Source organism: Mustelus asterias, chromosome 2 (genome assembly GCF_964213995.1).
Source record: "Mustelus asterias chromosome 2, sMusAst1.hap1.1, whole genome shotgun sequence".
In the NCBI taxonomy this organism is placed as follows: Eukaryota; Metazoa; Chordata; class Chondrichthyes; order Carcharhiniformes; family Triakidae; genus Mustelus; species Mustelus asterias.
This window is the reverse complement of record NC_135802.1, coordinates 88,505,171-88,524,148: the sequence shown is the minus strand read 5'-3', so window position 1 is coordinate 88,524,148 and position 18,978 is coordinate 88,505,171. Positions and strand designations below refer to the sequence as shown.

Here is an 18,978-nt window from a genome sequence, read left to right as displayed (position 1 = left end):
AGGTATTGCCTGGGGCTAGATATGGCCCATGGAATCCCTCCAGAAGACAGTTTTCAAAATTCTTGTCAACCAGCTGAATTTCAATGCAGGTTTTGGGTTGGAGCTGCTCCTCCAACCACAGGCTGTTTCTCTCCTGCGTGCTGCTCAGGTGACCAGTGAGCCTATCGCAGCAAATGAAGGAGAGAAACAGTCTCTCCTTGGTGGAGCAGTGAGCAGTGAACAGTGTGCTGAAGGCTGGTGGGCAAGAAAAGCAAAGGAGGTAAGTTAGGGCTGGAGCCCAGGGAGCCAAGCGATGGTGGCCTCATTGGGAATGGAGGGAGACATCGACTTTGGGGCTGGGAAGCAGGCCAGGATTGGCAAAGTCACACTGGGTCATGTGTGTGCGTGTTGGGGTGACGAGATGAATTAGTGGGAGTGCGTGAGAGTCTGCTTTGCATCCGGTCTCCTTGTCCTCACTCACTCTCACCACTATGCATGCATAAACCCACATACTCCCACCCACATACACTGATAATTTTTATTGCTTACTCTTTTTATCTCAACACTTTATTGCTACAACACTGCTTTAAGTTTGCTCAGCAATTGTTTCTCTCCTTAAAAACCTCAGGGCGACCTTACTGGCTCGTCATGTCAGTGGACCGGAGTGATGAGCCGATGAGATCGCGCAAGAGGCGAGAAGCCGTGTTCAAACCCAGTTTCTCGCCTCTCGCAATATTACCAGCCTGGGCGTGAGGCTGATTTAAATATTAATTTTCTCATTTTAATGTTGTTAGTTAGCCCGGGATGTAATCGTCCGGTCTCACTTGCCTTAACGACCTTAAATCTGTTTATTGCTCTAATGGTGAAAGTAGTTCAGACTATCCTGTCCATGCACAATCTCAAATTTTGCTGAGGGCACAAAAGTAGGAAAGTTGACTTTCTATCAAAGTCTTTTGATAGGAACTGCAAAAGACTGGGGAACATTAACTGGTCAACACTGAGTGGGCAACTCAATATACTTTATTTACATTAAGTAATCTATTACAGAGCGGAAAAACCAGGACTGACGGTATTTAATTAATGGAAGGATGCTCTCTTCAAGAAATGAAGGAGACAGAAAATAAGAAGCTACAGTCTAGTTAGCTGAACATCTATCATAGAGAAAATGCTCAAATTCATTATTAAGAAGCTGCACAAATCTCAGTGCAATCAGGCAGAGTCAACATGGCTTTGTAAAAGGGAGGTCATGTTTAACTATTAGAGTTATTCGAGGAAGTAATAAGCAATGTGGATAAAGGGGAACCTGTAGATCCACATACTTGGATTTCCAGAAGGCATTTGACAAGATGCCACATTAAAAGTTATTACACAAAATAAGAGCTTGTGATGTAGGGGGTAACATATTAGCATTGATAGTGGATTGGTTAGCTAACGAGAAATAGAGAGTCAGGATAAGTGGGTCATTTTCTTGTTGACATGACGTAATGAGTAGAGTGCCATAAGGATCAGTGCTGGGGCCTCCACGATTTGCAATTTACCATCAATGTCTTGGATGAAGAGACAAATGTATTGCTACTAAATTTGCTGATGACATAAACATAGGTAGAAAAGTAAGTTCTGAAGAGGACATAAGGAGTCTGCAAAGGGATTAATCTATAGATTAAGTGAGTGGGCAAAAATTTGGCAGATGTAATAATGTGGAAAATGAGAACATGTCCACTTTGGCAGGAAGAAATGAAAAGCAGCATGTCATTTAAATTGAGAGACTGCAGAACACTGAGGTACAGAGTGATCAACATAAGATCCTGAAGGGACTTGATAGGGTGGATGCTGAGAAAATGTTTCTCCGAATGGGAGAGACTAGAAGTTGGGGATACAGTTTAAAAACAAAGGGTCTCCCATTTAAGATGGAGGCGAGGAGAACTTTTTTCTCTCAGAAGGTCGTGAGTCTGTGAAACTTCCTTCCCCAGAGAATGATGGGAGCAGAATCATTGAATATTTCTAAGGCAGAGGTTGATATTCTTGACTAACAGGCGTCAGTTAGGCAGGAAAGTGAAGTTGAGGCCACAGTCAGGTCAGACATGAATGATGGTGCAGGGCTCAGATTTGGAAAATCCAAGCCCAGAAGCTAAATCTAATTGTAAAACAATGAGTTAGACAGTTGCTTATTTATATTCTATCAGTGTGAATTCCTTTAATTTTAATTGATTGTTGGGAGAAGGAAAAGGTTCTGGATGATAGAAGGGAGAACCCATCACTATTTGTTTCTCTGCTTATTTGTGACATAGCTCATGAGTCCAAGTGCTAAAATAATTTGTGTGTCTCTGCTGACCCTTTCTTTCAGGGCGGAACAAATATTGCATTGACAAGAATTATGCTGGAACCCTTATCATTTGGGACAGGATTTTTGGTAAGTAGCCGAGAGTGGTCTGGTTTGGGAGAAAATTTGAGTTTCTCAAAGGCTATTCAGTAAGGCAGCGTGCAAAGAAACTGATCTTTAACAGATATTCACTTCAACCGATGCTGTATTTGAAGATAGTGCATCGTAAGACAGTTGAAAGCAGCTACTGAGAAACATCCCACTTAATGGAAGCTCATAAGGGCCATAAAAGTTAAATGGGTTGCAGCATTCTTGCACTGCAGTCTCCCTCTTTCCCCATCCCAGTCCAGTATATTTCATTCTGTGGAGCTGGATAAAATGCAGAGAATGGATGTAAAAATGTCAACACACATAGTGGGGAGTATTCTCATGGGGGTGATTTCCATAAACTTTCCAAGGCCGCACTAAGGCACCCGGCCTAGTCACTGGTTCCATATCCAGAATCCCACAGGAACCATTCTTCTGCCAAATGCTCCACATTACTCAAACCCCTCAGACGGAACAAGTTGAGACTGAGAGAATTAACATAAAATGTATGATGAATAAAATGATGACAAGCAAATATAAAGAAATTATATTAGGGGGAAAAAAATGAAGTAGTATAAAAAAAATTCTTAAGCTTGATTTGTTCTTGCATTTTTAAGAATGTTTGTGGCATGCTGTCCCGTTACAGTTGGGAAGGTGTAAGCAAAGTGTAATAAGTTTATTTGGACAGTTTCCATTATAAATGTGGATGGGAGTGAGGAGAACTGGAATATTATTATCTGTCTTTTGGCGTTAAATCACCATTGGAGAAACACGTTTCAGGTCATGATTTTAGGTGCCCAGTTTTACACACACGTACGCTGGCTGCCAAATTGGAAGTTGGCAAAGTCTAGGTGTACAGGGTGTCCCCTCAAAATGACCATTGGCAACCAGCAGAAAAGGGTCTTACTGACGCTTGCAGGACCTCAATCAAAATTGGTCAGAAAATTTGCGAAGTATGGCCCACAGATACTCCACCCAATAGTTCCAGGAGAAGGAAAATTATTAATGATTGGACAAGCAAGAGTTGTGGTTGTCTGACCATTGACTTTAGGATTGCACCATTAATATCATGCCAAAAACTGGTGCATAGGAACAAGAGTTTGCTATTCATTTCCTGGTGTCTGTTCCATCAGATTGTAGCTGATTTGCAGCTCCACTTCGTCTACCTGCCTTGATTCCAAAATCTTTAATAACCTGGGACTGGATTTTAGGCAGCTTGTCATGGCAGGAACTATGGCAACTGGACTTAATCATGGGAGAGGAACCCTGTCAATCTCCCAGTGGCAGGAAATCAACCCCAGTGAAGTCAGAGGGTGGATAGGACTGATACAGGATTCCCAGCATCAGTGTCAGGATGTCAATTAGGATAATTAATGAGCTAACTGACAACCATTATAGCCAAGCCCAACACAATTTAGTGGAGGACTGAATTGCGAGGTAGGCCCACGGGTGGCCAATTTGTGCCTGAAGGATACGATTCCATTGGACCTGCGGAGCTTATTGGAGTTCCCTACCGGTTCTCCGATTATTAGGCATGACTCCCAATTGGCCTGACAAGATTGTGACCCTTGTCTATCAAAAATCTATCAAATTCAAGTTTGGAAATTTTTAATGGACGTAATCTCACAGCTTTTGGAGATGGAAATATAAAAGTAAGGACTAAGTTCATGACTTTGATTTTTTTAAGCTGGTTTTAAAGTGGACAAAAGGGGAAGGGAACCTAGAACTTCTAAAATTTGTAACATGGGGCCTCGTGACTGAGAGTCTCCTGTCAATGGTAGAGTGAAGGACGGAATGCAGATGAGAGCGGGGTCACAGGCAAGGAGAGTTTGCATGGAACTAAGTTTGACGGTTGTAAGGCTGGAGTAAGGTTACAGCGATATGAAGGAACAAGACTGTGAAAGAATTTAAACACAAAGATGTCAATTTTAAATTTGAGGCCTCAAGAGACGGGAAATCAATTTAGGCAAATGTGGACAAGGACATACTTGAGACTTGGCGCAGGATAAGCTACATGCATTAATGTTAGTTGGTATTTGTGGAGGATGTATGATGAGAGGCTGATAAGGAAAATATTGTCACCTCCAAGTTCAACTATTTCAACTAATCTCCATGCATGAGAATGTTGGCAGGAGATAAGATCAGATAAGGGACAAATCACAGAATGGCACAGTAGTTAGCACAGCTGCCTCACAGCTCCAGGGACCCAGGTTCGATTCCTGGCTTGGGTCATTGTCTGTGTAGAGTCTGCATATTCTCCCCATGCCTGCATGGGCTTCTTCGGGATGCTCTAGTTTCCTCCCACAGTCCGAAAGACGTTCTGGTTAGGTGTATTGGCCATGCTAAATTCTCCCTCAGTGTACCCAAACAGGCGCCGGAGTATTGCGACTAAAGGATTTTCACAGTAACTTCATTGCAGTGTTAATGTAAGCCTACTTGTGACACTAATAAATAAACTTAACTTAGATAAGGTTATGGAGGAGAACATAAGTGGTCTTTGTAATAGAGAGAATATGGGGTTGTGAACTCAACCTGTGGTTGAATAGCATGCTAAGGATGTGAAGAGTCTGGTTCACCTTGAGATGGTGGTTGGAAAAGGGGATGGAATTGGTGTTGAGAGTTTACTTATTTGGACTTAAAATTTTAAATTATTGGGTCAGATTTTCACTCTCAGCCAGGAATGCAGATCAGCCATCATCTTTTAACTTTAACTCAACATTTTAAAAATATTTAATGATTTGAAAAAAGAATGCATGCTTTAATTCAGCCACATTACACAACTTCACGGTTTTCCAAAGCCCTCTGTTATTGGGCTGTGAGTCTTGGCTAACAAGCTGACTGTGTAGTCTTGGTAGAGAGACACGAGGGTCATGTTGAGAGCAAAGGTAGAGGAAAAAGGGAAAGAGATAAGAAAGATGGAGGAGAGACAGGGAGGGGAAGGGTGGGTGGAGACTATAGCAGAAGAAGGAATGGGGAGGAGAAAGTTGGTGAAGGGAGGATACAGTCAGAGGATGTAACAGGTGGACAGGATTTAAGAAAGGGAGTAGATATGTGGAGATGATAAGAGTGGATGTAGTGAGAATAAGAAAATGTATGGGAATCAATGGGATTAAGGAGGTGGGATGGAAGAAAGGGGAAGTAAAGAGAAAGTGGACTGGCATGGGAAGACAGACAGAGCAGGATATGTGATTGCCAGGATGGTTTAGAATCCCATAGAATCCCTACAGTGCAGAAGGAGGCCATTCGGCGCATCGAACCTGCACTGACAACAATCCCACTCAGGCCCTATCCCCGTAACCCCATTTATTTACCCTACTAATCCCCCTGACATCCCCCTAACACCAAGGGGAAACTTAGCATGGCCAATCAACCTAACCCGCATGTTTTTGGACTGTGGGAGGAAACCGGAGTACCTGGAGGAAAACCACGCAGACACAGTGACCCAAGCCAGGAGTCGAACCTGGGTCCCTGGCGCTGTGAGGCAGCCGTGCTAACCACTGTGCCACCATGCCACGCCCTGTTTGAAAGGTTAATGAACAATGATAGCAAGGGGATATTGGGACAGTGAGGGGAATGAATTATCTTGTGATCTGTCTTAGCTTCTTCCTTCGCCCAACCAATCCAAAACACAACACAGGTGCCGGCAGTCTGGTTGAATAGCTCCTCCGGGCCACAAAGCCAACCTGAGACCTAGCCAGCTGCCCCTCCATCCCTGCCTTACATGATGCAAAAAGAAAACCACCCCCTTCAACAACCCCACAGACTGCTACTCTGCTTGAATCTGTCCAATGACTAGTACCTCAGCAGGATTATGACTTTATTCTATGCTGCACCACAGCACTTATATTTGCTACTTGAAAAAAACAGAAAAATACAAAGGAAGAAAAGAATGGAAAGGAAGAAAGAAAAATAAAGGAATAGCAGTACTAAGACAACAGACAGATGGGGCAAAAGTGACGTATTCATTAAACCTTCCACATGCAGACACCGTGTAGGCACATAGATCATTATTCACCTCTCCCTGCCCCAGTTATACACTCATCCAGGGAAAAGAAATTGAGGCTGTAAATCAGAGAATGGGGTTGCACTCGTTTAAAAATACCTTGCATTTTTTGGAGGTTGGGGTGATTCGTGCAATGAGAGGGATGTGCATGATCGAAAGACACCAGCAAGACTGACTCCCCAGACATCTTGCCGCCATTTTTGAAGGGCAGCCCAACCTCCAGGCAACCTTGCAGTGCATACATCCTCCTACTCGCCGGCAAAAAGAACCCCTATTTGCTGGTATCAGCCACCCTCTTTCCCCCGCCCCCTCCCCCTCCGCCCCACCCCAACCTCAATCGCCGCTACCAGGGGCTGCCACACAAAGTTTACAGACCCTGCTATAGAGTCACCAGAGGCGCCCTCCCCCTTTCAGGCCCTCTCTCTCATACCCCGCCCTTCAGGCCACCACTCTCATGCACCGACCTACAGGCCATCAATGTCCTGCCCCTTCAGGCCCTGCTTCTTGGCCCATGTGGCCAGGTCACTGCCCAGCCATGTCCCTATCCACTCTGTGGCTTCAATGGCCTCTGGGCCACCACGCCTGATCTCCATATGTGGAGACAAGTAATACAAGTAATGGTTCAGCGCTGGGTTCCCATTGTGCTGGAGGGTCGGTGAATCCCAAGAACCATGTGAATCTGGCATTAAACTGACCCTGCATATTTAAATCAGGATTTAAATATGCTAATCTGGTTCATGCCCTTTCTGAGCTTGAAGCAGATTACGTTTGTGTGACGGGGTGGGGCTAATCCCAAAAGGAGTTCTTCCCACCGCAAATCATGTTTCACCCCCTCGCAATATTCTCCGGCCATAATGTCTTTTGCACATGGGGCCAGAGAATCAACCCCAAAGTCTCTTTTATGTGCTTAAAGAGTGGCATAGTTAAAGAAACCCCAGGTTATGACACTTAAACAGGCCTTATCTGTCCTTCGAAAGCATTTATGTCCACTCCATCAACTTGTGACTCCCACAGTGTGGCTTAAGTAGTTGCAGTAATCAAAATGGGGTCTGTTTGAACTCAGAACAGAGTTCAAGTGGCACAGCAGAGTTTGGGTTTCCCACCTTTGTGAATCATAGCCCACACCCTTCCAGCAGAAATTGTCAGAATTGCGGGTTGGAGTTCTGCATCCGGGACCCACCACTTTTTTTTGATGATCTGTGTAATCAGCCCCTCATCCCCCTCTCCCTCTTGTCTCAGCCTCTTGCCCACTCCTCATTTGCTTCCTTCCACATACCCTGGAGGGATCGAGTTATCTTCCTTGGCTGACCACTTTTCTTGACCTGAAGGGTGCATTGGCCTTGATGCCCCTAGTCCAATTTTCCTCGAGACCAATTAAGTGAAAATAAATTTAGGGAAACACAAAATAGCCTGGTTTCTGAAGTGAAACAAACACAGCATTATGTTTTTGTTGCCAATAGAGAATGGGACAGTTGCACAGATTCCCCATGCAAGGCAGTTTTTTCTCCTTGCATCCCCAACAGAGCTTCATTAGCAGTGATAGAAAAGTCTGTTCAAAATGTAAGCAAATAACTTCATTCATGTTTATATAATCGTGCTTCATGAAGGTAAACAGAATAATATTAATAACATATCAATACTAATATTCACCAAACCTTTATCCTCCACTCATTAATGATTTGGGAACCTTGCTGTGTGCAAACTAGCTGAAATGTCATAATCATTATACTTCAAGCAGTTTAGCATCTTGGGAATTTTCCATGAGATGTTGCTAAGGAACCGTATAAGTTTCTATTTTGCACTGGTAACTTCTTAATCAATATAATTCAGTGATAGAGAATTGAATTTTCACTCCCAAGTCAAGAGCACAGATTTGGGAAAATTCCCAACTCCGTAAATATAACCTGGGAGCAAAACTGATTTAGGAGAAAAAAGTACCCCAATCTTTTGGATTTTTATTCCAGGGGTGCAGATACTGACTGGATTTGAGCCCACAGCTCTGGAAGGTGTTTGGAAGCACCACAGAGGCTTACTGGCTGCCAAGGCAGGTTGTTTTAAAAGGCTCATAACATTTTCCTAATTGGAAGAAAAACAAAAAAACAGTTCTCCAGCCCTCACTCACCACATCCCCCCACACATCCCATGTCCTATCCTTGCTACTCATGTCAATTTGTACTCTCCAGCACAGCACCCCCCCCCCCCCCCCCCCATGGCCTTTTAAACCCTCCATTCCAACACATGACCTCCTACTGATCCCCATGGTCCTTTACAGCCCCTCTGCCAAATTAGTTCAAACTCATGCCAATGTGTGGCCCTACCCACCCTTCCTTGCCCTTGCACCCTTCATGCTCACTCACCCAGTATTCCCCATGGCAGACCTCGAGAGTCATAATAAAATAATATGGTTCCATTGCGGACTTCACTATATTAAAATAAACACTCACATTGATGACACTTAAATCCCTTCAAGTACTTCATCCTCTATGAAACAAGCATTCCTTCAAGTACTTCATCCAATATGAAAAAATACATTTGTATTCATAGTCCCACAGCAAAGTCACTTAATAACCACCTGTCGCTGTCAATCAAACTGAATTAACAGACTCCCAACTGTGATTATGATACGTTGTGGAAGCAGTCAAACAACACTCATCCTTATGTCAACCAGCAAAGAAATAGCAAGCACTCTTTTTCTCCAACTGCAAGCATCTATTTGTTGCAAAAACCTGAAAGGACTTGAGCTTGACAGTTCCATAGAGCTTATATACTTTTTACATTCATGACTACTCTTAACAATTGCAAAGGGGTACCTGACCTCTTCTAAAGGGCATCTGACCTCTCTTAAAGTGCACTTCACCACCCCAAAAAGCAAACCTGATTTCTCCCAAAGAACAACTAACCCCTCCAAAGCAATTACCTAATGTCACCGAAAACATACCTCTCCTCTCTAAATAAGTGTGGTGGCATTAGACTTTTGTGTCAAACGTCCAAAGACCACAGGTTATGTTTTAGAAATCCCAATAAAGAAAATTGGATCTGTTTGAAGGCAGCTGCACTTTTACATGTACAACCGCCTCCATGAACCACAGATGTGCACACAATACAACCCCCCAGTGAAAATAGTGGGTGCCAGGTTCAGGGGCAGAACTGTGGAATCATGGATCCAAACCTATTTTAAATAAGACATGGAACCCTTCTATGTCCAGAATGTGTGTCAATGAGTTTCTCTCAGTTTCTCACTTGTCAAACTTAGAAAGCAACATACATCTCCAGCAGCTTATGAACTTAGAGCAAAAACATGAAGAAACAATGATTCTTTAATGTAATGAAATTTGCTTTCTATTAATATATGGGGAATCAGGCAGAATGTTGCATGTATGTAGACCAGGAACTCTTCTCTTACCAGTACTTTTTCATTTGATAAAACAGGGACCTTTGAACCAGAGAATGAGAAAGTGATCTATGGCTTGACTCACCCACTCAATGCATTTGAACCATTCTGGGTGCAGGTACCTATATTCTGAATTTGGGATAAATATTTACTGTGTTGTTAAATTTATCTGTAAAGTTTGTTTCAGGATCATTCTCTTCTGTTACGGTGTTGAACCATGAATTGCTTTTCATGTTGTGAGGCAAGAACTATTTCCTTGAAGCAACTAGGTTTTAACAAAATGCATGTTTTAATGTGAGAGTTAGGATTAAAAATTAGTCAATGCAAACCAGTTTTCACATAAAGACACATAATAGTTGCAGCATGTATTTTGAAAAAGAAAGCAGTATTATACATTTCATCCAGTGGGCAATTTTATTGACAATCTGAAAGTTTCCTGTGTTTTCTGAAGTTGAATTCTATCATATACAATGACACCCTATTCATGGCTGCACCTATTACTAAGTAAATTTTCATTACTTTGTGTATAAATAGCTGACACATATTTTAAATCTAAATATTTTTATTTTTCAATGTATTTTCTCCCTGCAATTTATCATCACACTTGTATCCTTTAGTTGATAGATATTGGGCAGAGATTTAATTGCCAAGGGGAGGCAGACTCGGTATCAACCATTGGGTTGGATGCTAAATTTGATTTGATTTGATTTATTGTTGTCACATGTATTAACATACAGTGAAAAGTATTGTTTCTTGCGCACTATACAGACAAAGTATACCGTTCATAGAGAAGGAAACGAGAGAGTGCAGAATGTAGTGTGACAGTCATAGCTAGGGTGTAGAGAAAGATCAACTTAATGCAAGGTAGGTCCATTCAAAAGTCTGACAGCAGCAGGGAAGAAGCTGTTCTTGAGTCGATTGGGACGTGACCTTAGACTTTTGTATCTTTTTCCTGACGGAAGAAGGTGGAAGAGAGAATGCCCGGGGTGCATGGGGTCCTTAATTATGCTGGTTGCTTTGCCGAGACAGCAGAAAATGTAGACAGAATCAATGGATGGGAGGCTGGTTTGAGTGATGGATTGGGCTACATTCAGGACCTTCTATAGTTCTTTGCGGTCTTGGGCAGAGCAGGAGCCATACCAAGCTGTGATACAACCAGAAAGAATGCTTTCTATGGTGCATATGTAAAGATTGGTGAGAGTTGTAGCTGACATGCCAAATTTCCATAGTCTTCTGAGAAAGTAGAGGCGTTGGTGGGCTTTCTTAACTATAGTGTCGGCATGGGGGGACCAGGACAGGTTGTTGGTGATCTGGACACCTAAAAACTTGAAGCTCTTGACCCTTTCTACTTCGTCCCCGTTGATGTAGACAGGGGCGTGTTCTCCTTTATGCTTCCTGAAGTCGATGACAATATCCTTTGTTTTGTTGACATTGAGGGAGAGATTATTGTCACCATACCAGTTCACCAGATTCTCTATCTCATTCCTGTACTCTGTCTCGTGATTGTTTGAGATCCGACCCACAATTGTCATCAGCAAACTTGAATATCGAATTGGAGGGGAATTTGGCCATACAATCATAGGTGTATAAGGAGTATAGTAGGGGGCTGAGAACACAGCCTTGTGGGGCACCGGTGTTGAGGATTATTGTGGAGGTGGTGGTGTTGCCTATCCTTACGGATTGTGGTCTTTGAGTTAGGAAGTTCAGAGTTCAGGGTCCAGTCACAGAGGGAGGTGCTGAGGCCCAGGCCACCATCCCACCCGCAGCACTGTCGGATAAGCAACTAAAATATTCAGGGGGGATTTAACTGAAGACTTAACCCAGCATTCTGCCTTTAACAAACAGCGCATGTGTTTCCTGGGTATCAGCAGCTCACCAGGATCACCCAGGTGTGTGCAGAGCAGGGGGTGTTTGTTCAGTGAAACGGAAAGGCTAGGCAGCCCTCAAGTAGTGAAACCCTGCAGCTCCTACCCTGCCGAGGTGAGAGGCTGGTACTTACAGCACTTCAGTCAAGCAGTGAGCACACCCTCTTGGATGGTGATTACCAATTTCTTGGAAGTCAGTCCATCTACCTTGGTGACTTCACGCATTAAGTTGCACTTCCCTGCGATCGGCCTTCACTGAGTCATGGGGGCAACTTGTGCAGCTGTTGAGGAGCAAGAGGAACTGTAACATCTTCAGCACCAGTAGCATCACCAGCTGTCTTCTCAGCCATATTTCTCCCCCAAAGGACAGAGGGAATGGACAGAGTGATCCAACTCCTTAGCACCAGGTCATTAGGCAGAGAGTCCGCTCTTTTGACACACCTGAGCACTGGCTCAGGCTTTCCCAGCCAGTCATTACAAGCACTTGCAGCCTCCTGGAACATGCCAGCAGTGGCCATGCATTGCCAGTGGTCACCAAGGAGGCTATCGTCAGAGGCTCCCTCCCACCACCATCCAGGTTGTGTACTCGTCTGCAAGGAGAGAAAGCACAGAAATGTGACTTTACGAAATGAATTAAGTGGAGCGGAGGGAAAGATGATAATTGTGGAGAGTGACTGTGAAGCATGGATGCAAGAAGTCAATATGTTGAGGGTGAGTGTTGGCTGCTCAGGTGGGGATGTGAGGGGATGCCCGAAGAGAGAGGAATCGGTGGATATACAAGGTGTGTTGTCCTGAGGAATACTGTGCAGGAGAATGCTGGAAAAGTGAGAGTGCACGGATTGGCATCTGGAAGTGTATGACACTCAGCTTTACAACCCTTCTGAAGTCTTGGATTTTCTTGACCACTGCCTGTAGGTTGGAGGGATCACGCTCATTTACATTCCCCTCTGCTTGATTTGAGAGGCTGGACTCTTCCTCTTGTCCTTGGCAAATATCACCTCACTTGAATAGGGGGAGCAGGCTTCCTGGGTGGGCAATCCATTCTATGATTGCTGTAGCCTCAGGAATCAAAGCACAATTTCAGCCATTCATTCTGACCCCTGCTGGGGCCTCTAAGTTCGGATGCCTTTCTTTGACAGACTGAGAACATCATCCCGCTGACCCTCTCTGGGTACAAGTCCTGGAAGAGAGATGTTAACACCTTGGCTGAGTTAACGAGCCACAGCAAAGTCTGCATCAGTTACAAGCGGGCTTTTAATTACAAAGTCAATTAAAAATGGATTTCTGATCAGCTGCCAGGCTCCCTGATGTCTTAGAGTTTAAGATAAAATCCCGCCCATTCTTGCATCATGAAAGGATCAGTTAACATTTGATGCTTTATCTCAGGCCTTTGTGATGGCTTTGCAAAGGTGACTTTCCTCATTATTGTTGGTGAGGTACACACTAAAGAATACACAAGAATGAATTTCTGTAGGCCCTGCACCATCCCATCTAGGTATTTCATCAACTGAAAGGAAACCAAAGTAAATTATTTTCAAGATGTATAAGTTTTAAGTTTCACTCACTTCTAAATATTTGAATCTCCTGTCAGTTAAACAAGCAAAAGAGCCCCAAAAGATATGACTGATTTTAGATACTTTTCCAAAAGTGAGCACACAGACAATAGTAAATGCTCCCCTACAGGGATGGTGGCAATCCAATTTAAGTCAAATGGAAACATAGAAGATCGGAGCAGGAGGAGGTCATATGGTCCTTCGAGCCTGCTCCACCATTCATCACAATCATGGCTGATCATCCAACTCAATAGCCTAATCCTGCTTTCTCTCCATTTGATCCCATTCACCCCCAGTGCGATATCTAGCCGCCTCTTGAATACATTCAATATTTTGGCAACAATTACTTCCTGTGATAATGAATTCCACAGGCTTACCACTCTTTGGGTAAAGAAATTTCTCTTCATCTCCATCTTCAATGGTCTACTCTAAATCCTCAGACTGTGACCCCAGGTTCTGGACTTCCCCACCATCGGGAACATCCTCCCTGCATCTATACTGTCCAGTCCTGTTAGAATTTTATAAGTCTCTTTGAGATCCCCCCTCATTTGTCTGAACTTCAGTGAAAACAATCCTAACCTAGTCAATCTCTCCTCATGCATCAGTCCCATCATCCCTGGAATCAGCCTGATAAACATTCGCTGCAGTCCCTCGAGAGCAAGAACATCCTTCCTCAGAAAAGGAGACCAAGCTGCACTCAGTACTCTGGGTGTGGCCTCACCAAGGCCCTGTATAATTGCAACAACACATCCCAGCTCCTGTACTCAACCTCTCGCAGTGAAGGCCAACATACCATTTGCCGCCTTTACCTACAGTGACTGGTGCACAAGGACATCCAAGTCCTTAACCATGCATTAGGGAAAGTGGAATAGATCAATCTTGCAGCTGTCAATATCTGTAAACACTCTGGGCTGGATTTTTCAAAGTGGGGTCAGGAACCTGACAGCCTGATAAATTCCAGGTCCTGATCCCATGCATCAACAAGCATTTTGAAATGTAAATACCTCAATTGGTAGCACCAAGTGAGTCCAGGAAGCAGGACCTGCCTGCAGAGCACGAGTGAACAAGGTGGACAGCAATAATGATGGGGCCTGTGGCTGTCTCACTGAAGAGGACAGGGAGCAGCATAAAAGCTGAGGAAATTGTTTGTATTGCCAAATGAGAGTTAATGGATATGATTCAGCACGAGATTCCCCCAGGACCTGATAATTTTCAATTCATTAAAAAAATCTTTCCTTCTGACCCGCTTTGAACCCGGCAGCCCAGCACCACCATGCACCGTATTGTTCAGGTTTGTCGAATGCACTTTCAAAAATTACGGTCCCAACCTCTGCAACCATTAACAAGCTCCTCCAGGATCTCAGTAGACCAATTATTGGAGGTGAGCAGGTTCTCTATTTCCTTCCCCACTCTCATTTTGAAAATTGGAGCGAGTTCTGGAGACGCAGGATCCAGAGATGCTGTCTGGGATCACGATTTTTAAATCATGCTTGCCCCCATTCTAAACCCCATTGACAATTTGAAAATCATCTCTCTGATATCTTTCCTGCAATATAGTTTTGCAATTCAGTATTTCATCCATCAGTCGTCTATGCCATGTTCCAGATCAGGTTGAAACCTCATTCATTGTAAGGGGTGTATTGCTCAGTTGGCTGGACGGTTGGCTTGTGATGCAGAGCGACACCAGCAATTCCTGTACCAGCTGAGGTTATTCATTAAGGCCCCACCTTCTCAACCTGGCCCCTCGCATGAAGTGTGCTGACCTTTCAGGTTAAATCACCGCCAGTCAGCTCTGTCCCTCAAAGGGAGAGCAGCCTATGTTCATCTGGGACTGGAGCGACTTTACTTTTTATTTTCTTTTGAGTTTAAAGTTAGAGGTAGTCAATTGATGATGATTGATTATTGGCTCATGGGCAGAATTTTACAGTTTCCCATCAGTGGGTTTGTCGGCAGAGAGGGTTGCTTCTCAGATTCCCCAGGTGATCTTCCTGTGTCCTCCCTGCCCACCCTGACCTGTTCACCATTTTACAGGGGGGCGGGCATGGCCTAGGGCAGCCCATCGACTCTCAACCATAACTGAGGCTCTTAAGTGTCTAATTATTGACGCCTCAAGAGCCCCTTCCTGCCCAGCCTCAATTTTGAGGCTACCTTGAGGAATTCAGGGCCAGTGGGGTAGCCCAGCAGGTCATCCTGCTTGGGGCTGGATAGGAAAGGAGTAAATGGGGGTGGCATCTCCATCAGAGGCCTGCTTTCCAAGTCAGGCACACCTTCAGATCTATCTTCCCATGGGTTCTCCCTTCACCCCACTTCTCCATTGACACCGCACTCCATGGAGCACTAAGTAGCTGCAAGACTACTAATTGTTCAAATGGCGGATGAGGAATGTTTGCCTGGGAATATTCCCCGTGTTTCAGAGTTGTCTATTTACCAATCAACTTGGAGAGACTGGCTCAAACCCATCTTCTTCTTGTATTTTTTTCCCCTTAAATTCACATTAATTGCCGTCCACAGTTTGATCAATTTACATTGGAATCCATACTTGTCTCTACTCTAACATATCAAGATAGAAGGGCATTGGAAAAATATTGACATCTGTTTATACACTCCTGAGTTATTGAGTTGTGCAGCCTTCACCCCTTCGACAACAGATGTATATGCTGCAGTGAAAGTAGCTACTGACAAGCACACATTCCCAGTCAGATACAGATGAGGAAAACAGATAAAATTGCAGCATGTGTCCACCCACGTTTGCAATGCTACTCAGCCAAGTTTCCAGACAACAGAATCTAAAATTCCTACAAGAACTGTCAAGTTTCCATTTTAGTGAATAACATACGATTTTCAAATAGTATAGAAAGTATAGACCTGACATTCTAAGTACGTGTACTAGCACTACCGCATTCATGAAGAGTCTAATTTGTGAGAACATGGTGTTACGGTCTCAGAAGCACGACTCCAAACCTCTATGGATTGTGCTGGTTTTCTTTGCATTTCTGTCGATACTTTGCACTCATTAGTGATGGCAAGCAAAGCAAACCATCCTAAATTCCACAGCCAGGGAAGTGTAAAGTGAGAGAGAAAAATCACAGAGAAGGGAACAGAGAAAAGGAGAAAGAATGACATAAGTAGCTCGCAGAAATGGAAAGATTGGCCCAGATTTTCCTAAAGTGACAAAATTGATTACAAATAATGTAAATTCCACTACCCATTATGACAGCTTTGCAATTGCGCACTTACTCCAAATTTTGCTTTTTAATTAGAATATGACATGAGCGATATAGAAGTGAATCAGTGAGTTAAGGTGACAGCACATTCACCATCTGGAACCACAGGAGCCTTTTAGTGAACGGAAGTGCAACTTCTCCCATAAACTTTAACTGACAATCAAGTTTTGTATTAATCACTGCCATACTGCTGAAGTACACCAATACACTCAGGAGATCAAGACAAATGATTTGCTTATCTAAATAAAGGACTAAATAAATGATTTAAAAATGGTCTTTTTCCTTTATGATTTGAGACAGATGAAATGTTCACAGGCTAATCATCTTCACAAAATTATAGGAACAAATATTTCCCACTGAATATAATTTCATTTTGGCTCTCTTATTTTCTTACCAATTTCAAAGCCATAAGTCATATGCCTGACAGACCACACTGCCAGACCACCAATGCGTTATTTCTTTTAAGTCTATGTGGCAGCAATGTGAAAATCGGCTTAAATGCGTGAAATTTTGATCACCATTTATTTGAATGCGGAGGTGGAGTGACAGTAATTACTTTCTAACTGTTTTCAGTGAGGTTAACAATGGAGGGTTGCAAAATTCCAGGGAAACGTGCTGTTAATGTCATTAATCACTGACTTCATAATTTGCACTTTCTTTTGCATCATTCAAGGGCCACTGCAATGGTGCAAGTCCCCAGGGAAATCTGGGCCAATATATTTGTAGCACTTGACATCCCATGAAGGGCACCTTGCTGCTTTTCGCGATGTTTATGTTATTTCCCTCAGTTTCTCAAACATATGGCTTGCAACTGCAATGTTCACATCCAGGATTTGGCCTGTATGGATGACCCTGCTTCTAATATAAAAATACTTTGTAAGCCCTTGTTTTATAGCTATTAAAAAATAAAAAATGACTTGTACAATACATTAGTGCTTTGTGTATATCAGTGTCATATGGGAAGTGGAGAGTCTCATTCAATGTGCATATGAGGTTTTTTTTTCCAGATTAATGGTGGAATGTTGCATATTCTACTTGTTTGGTGAAAAAAAACAGGCAAGTTATAAAAAAAAAACCCGATTGATCATAAACAAGTCGGTCTGAACAATGACTTCAGTATGATTTTTCTGACATATTAACCAACCTTTGGGCCCCAATATTTAATCCAGGCTGAAAATTGAGAGGCAGGGGTGGGAGATGATTTTCAGAAAGGAAACCCATAAGTTTGGGTTTTCACACGTCCTGCCAAATTTAACGGCTGGACCTCTTCTAAATACTTTCAACAGATTCCCTGCACGCCAGCCAGCCTGATTGATAGGTTGGCTGCCCATTGGGCTGGAAAAAGCCAGGGAGCAAGTGTTGCGGAGGAGGATTGATAATTTGGACATAGCATGGCTGAGGGGGAATCTGATATTGTGGGGGTTGAGTGTCGACCATTTTAAGCCCAATGTGCAGTCTGCAGACTTATGTGAGGCAGTAATTTCATTGCATGAAAGTGAGCTTGTTAGGCCTGGGTGGAATATTCTTGCTCCTCTTGACCCACAAGCAGTGCAATAAATACATTTAAGTTTCTTTTGCCCCAGACCGTTAAAAATAGAATTGAGTCAAGAAGAAAGAATGCTGCCTCCTTTCTTCTTCCTTTTGCTTCCAACCATTAAAAATAAAATTAAGTCAGAAAGTAGGAATGCTGCCTTCTTTCTTCTTGAGATTTTAATTATCAACCCACCTGCTGAGAGTAGTTTGGCCACCCCACCCCCAAACTGCTTCTGTTAAATTCGGACGTGGGTAGAATGGGGTCAGGTTTGTGAATTTAAGTCATCCTACCTCTCGCCCTTCCCCAGCACACCCATCTAGGGGTTAGAATTCTTCTCATACTGACCAATGAGGCTTCTCAAGACTGGACTGGGAATAATGCATTTTGAAAAGTGAGGTGAATAGAAGCTGACATTATTTTATTTTGATTCATTTTTGTTCATTTCTTTTTCTCCAGTGTCATCACTTGCTTTACATTTGGAAGACATTTTGGGCTACCCCTGGCATAAGCAACAAAATTTCCGTCATCTTCAAGGGACCAGGGTGGGAGCCAGGCAAACCCAGACTTGGCTGCCTTGAAGATATTCCCACAGTATGTAATGAAAAATAATATTTACTTAAATGGAGGAGTGGGGTGGGGGAGCTGGAATTTCTATTTCAGATTGTTCATTAAAGTTATCCTTTATTAGCACAACTCAAATATTTCAGATCCAGGGTGAGGTATCTAAATGGATACAAAATTGGCTTCTTGACGGAAGCCAGAGGATGGTTGTAGAGAGCTGGAGGCTTGTGACCAGCGGTGTGCCTCAAGGATCAGTGCTGGGTCCACTGTTATTTGTCATTTATATTAATAATTTGGATGAAAATAGAGGAGACATGGTTAGTAAGTTTGCAGATGACACTAAGATTGGTCGCATAGTGGACAGTGAAGAAAGTTATCTCCAATTGCAATGGGATCTTGATCAATTGGGCCAGTGGGCTGATGAATGGCAGATGGAGTTTAATTTAGACAAATGCGAGGTG

The 18,978-nt window shown here is 43.3% G+C and overlaps 1 protein-coding gene across 2 annotated transcripts in view; it reads left to right on the top strand.

Annotated features, from left to right (window-relative positions):
• agmo (alkylglycerol monooxygenase) overlaps window positions 1-18,978 on the top strand; it is a 331,096-nt gene that overhangs the window by 218,720 nt on the left and 93,398 nt on the right. For both annotated transcript variants that reach the window (XM_078238398.1, XM_078238391.1), the window contains exons 7-9: window positions 2,324-2,389; window positions 9,819-9,898; window positions 18,413-18,547. In XM_078238398.1, the coding sequence (XP_078094524.1) occupies window positions 2,324-2,389; window positions 9,819-9,898; window positions 18,413-18,547 (281 nt within the window). The remainder of the gene's footprint in view (window positions 1-2,323; window positions 2,390-9,818; window positions 9,899-18,412; window positions 18,548-18,978) is intronic.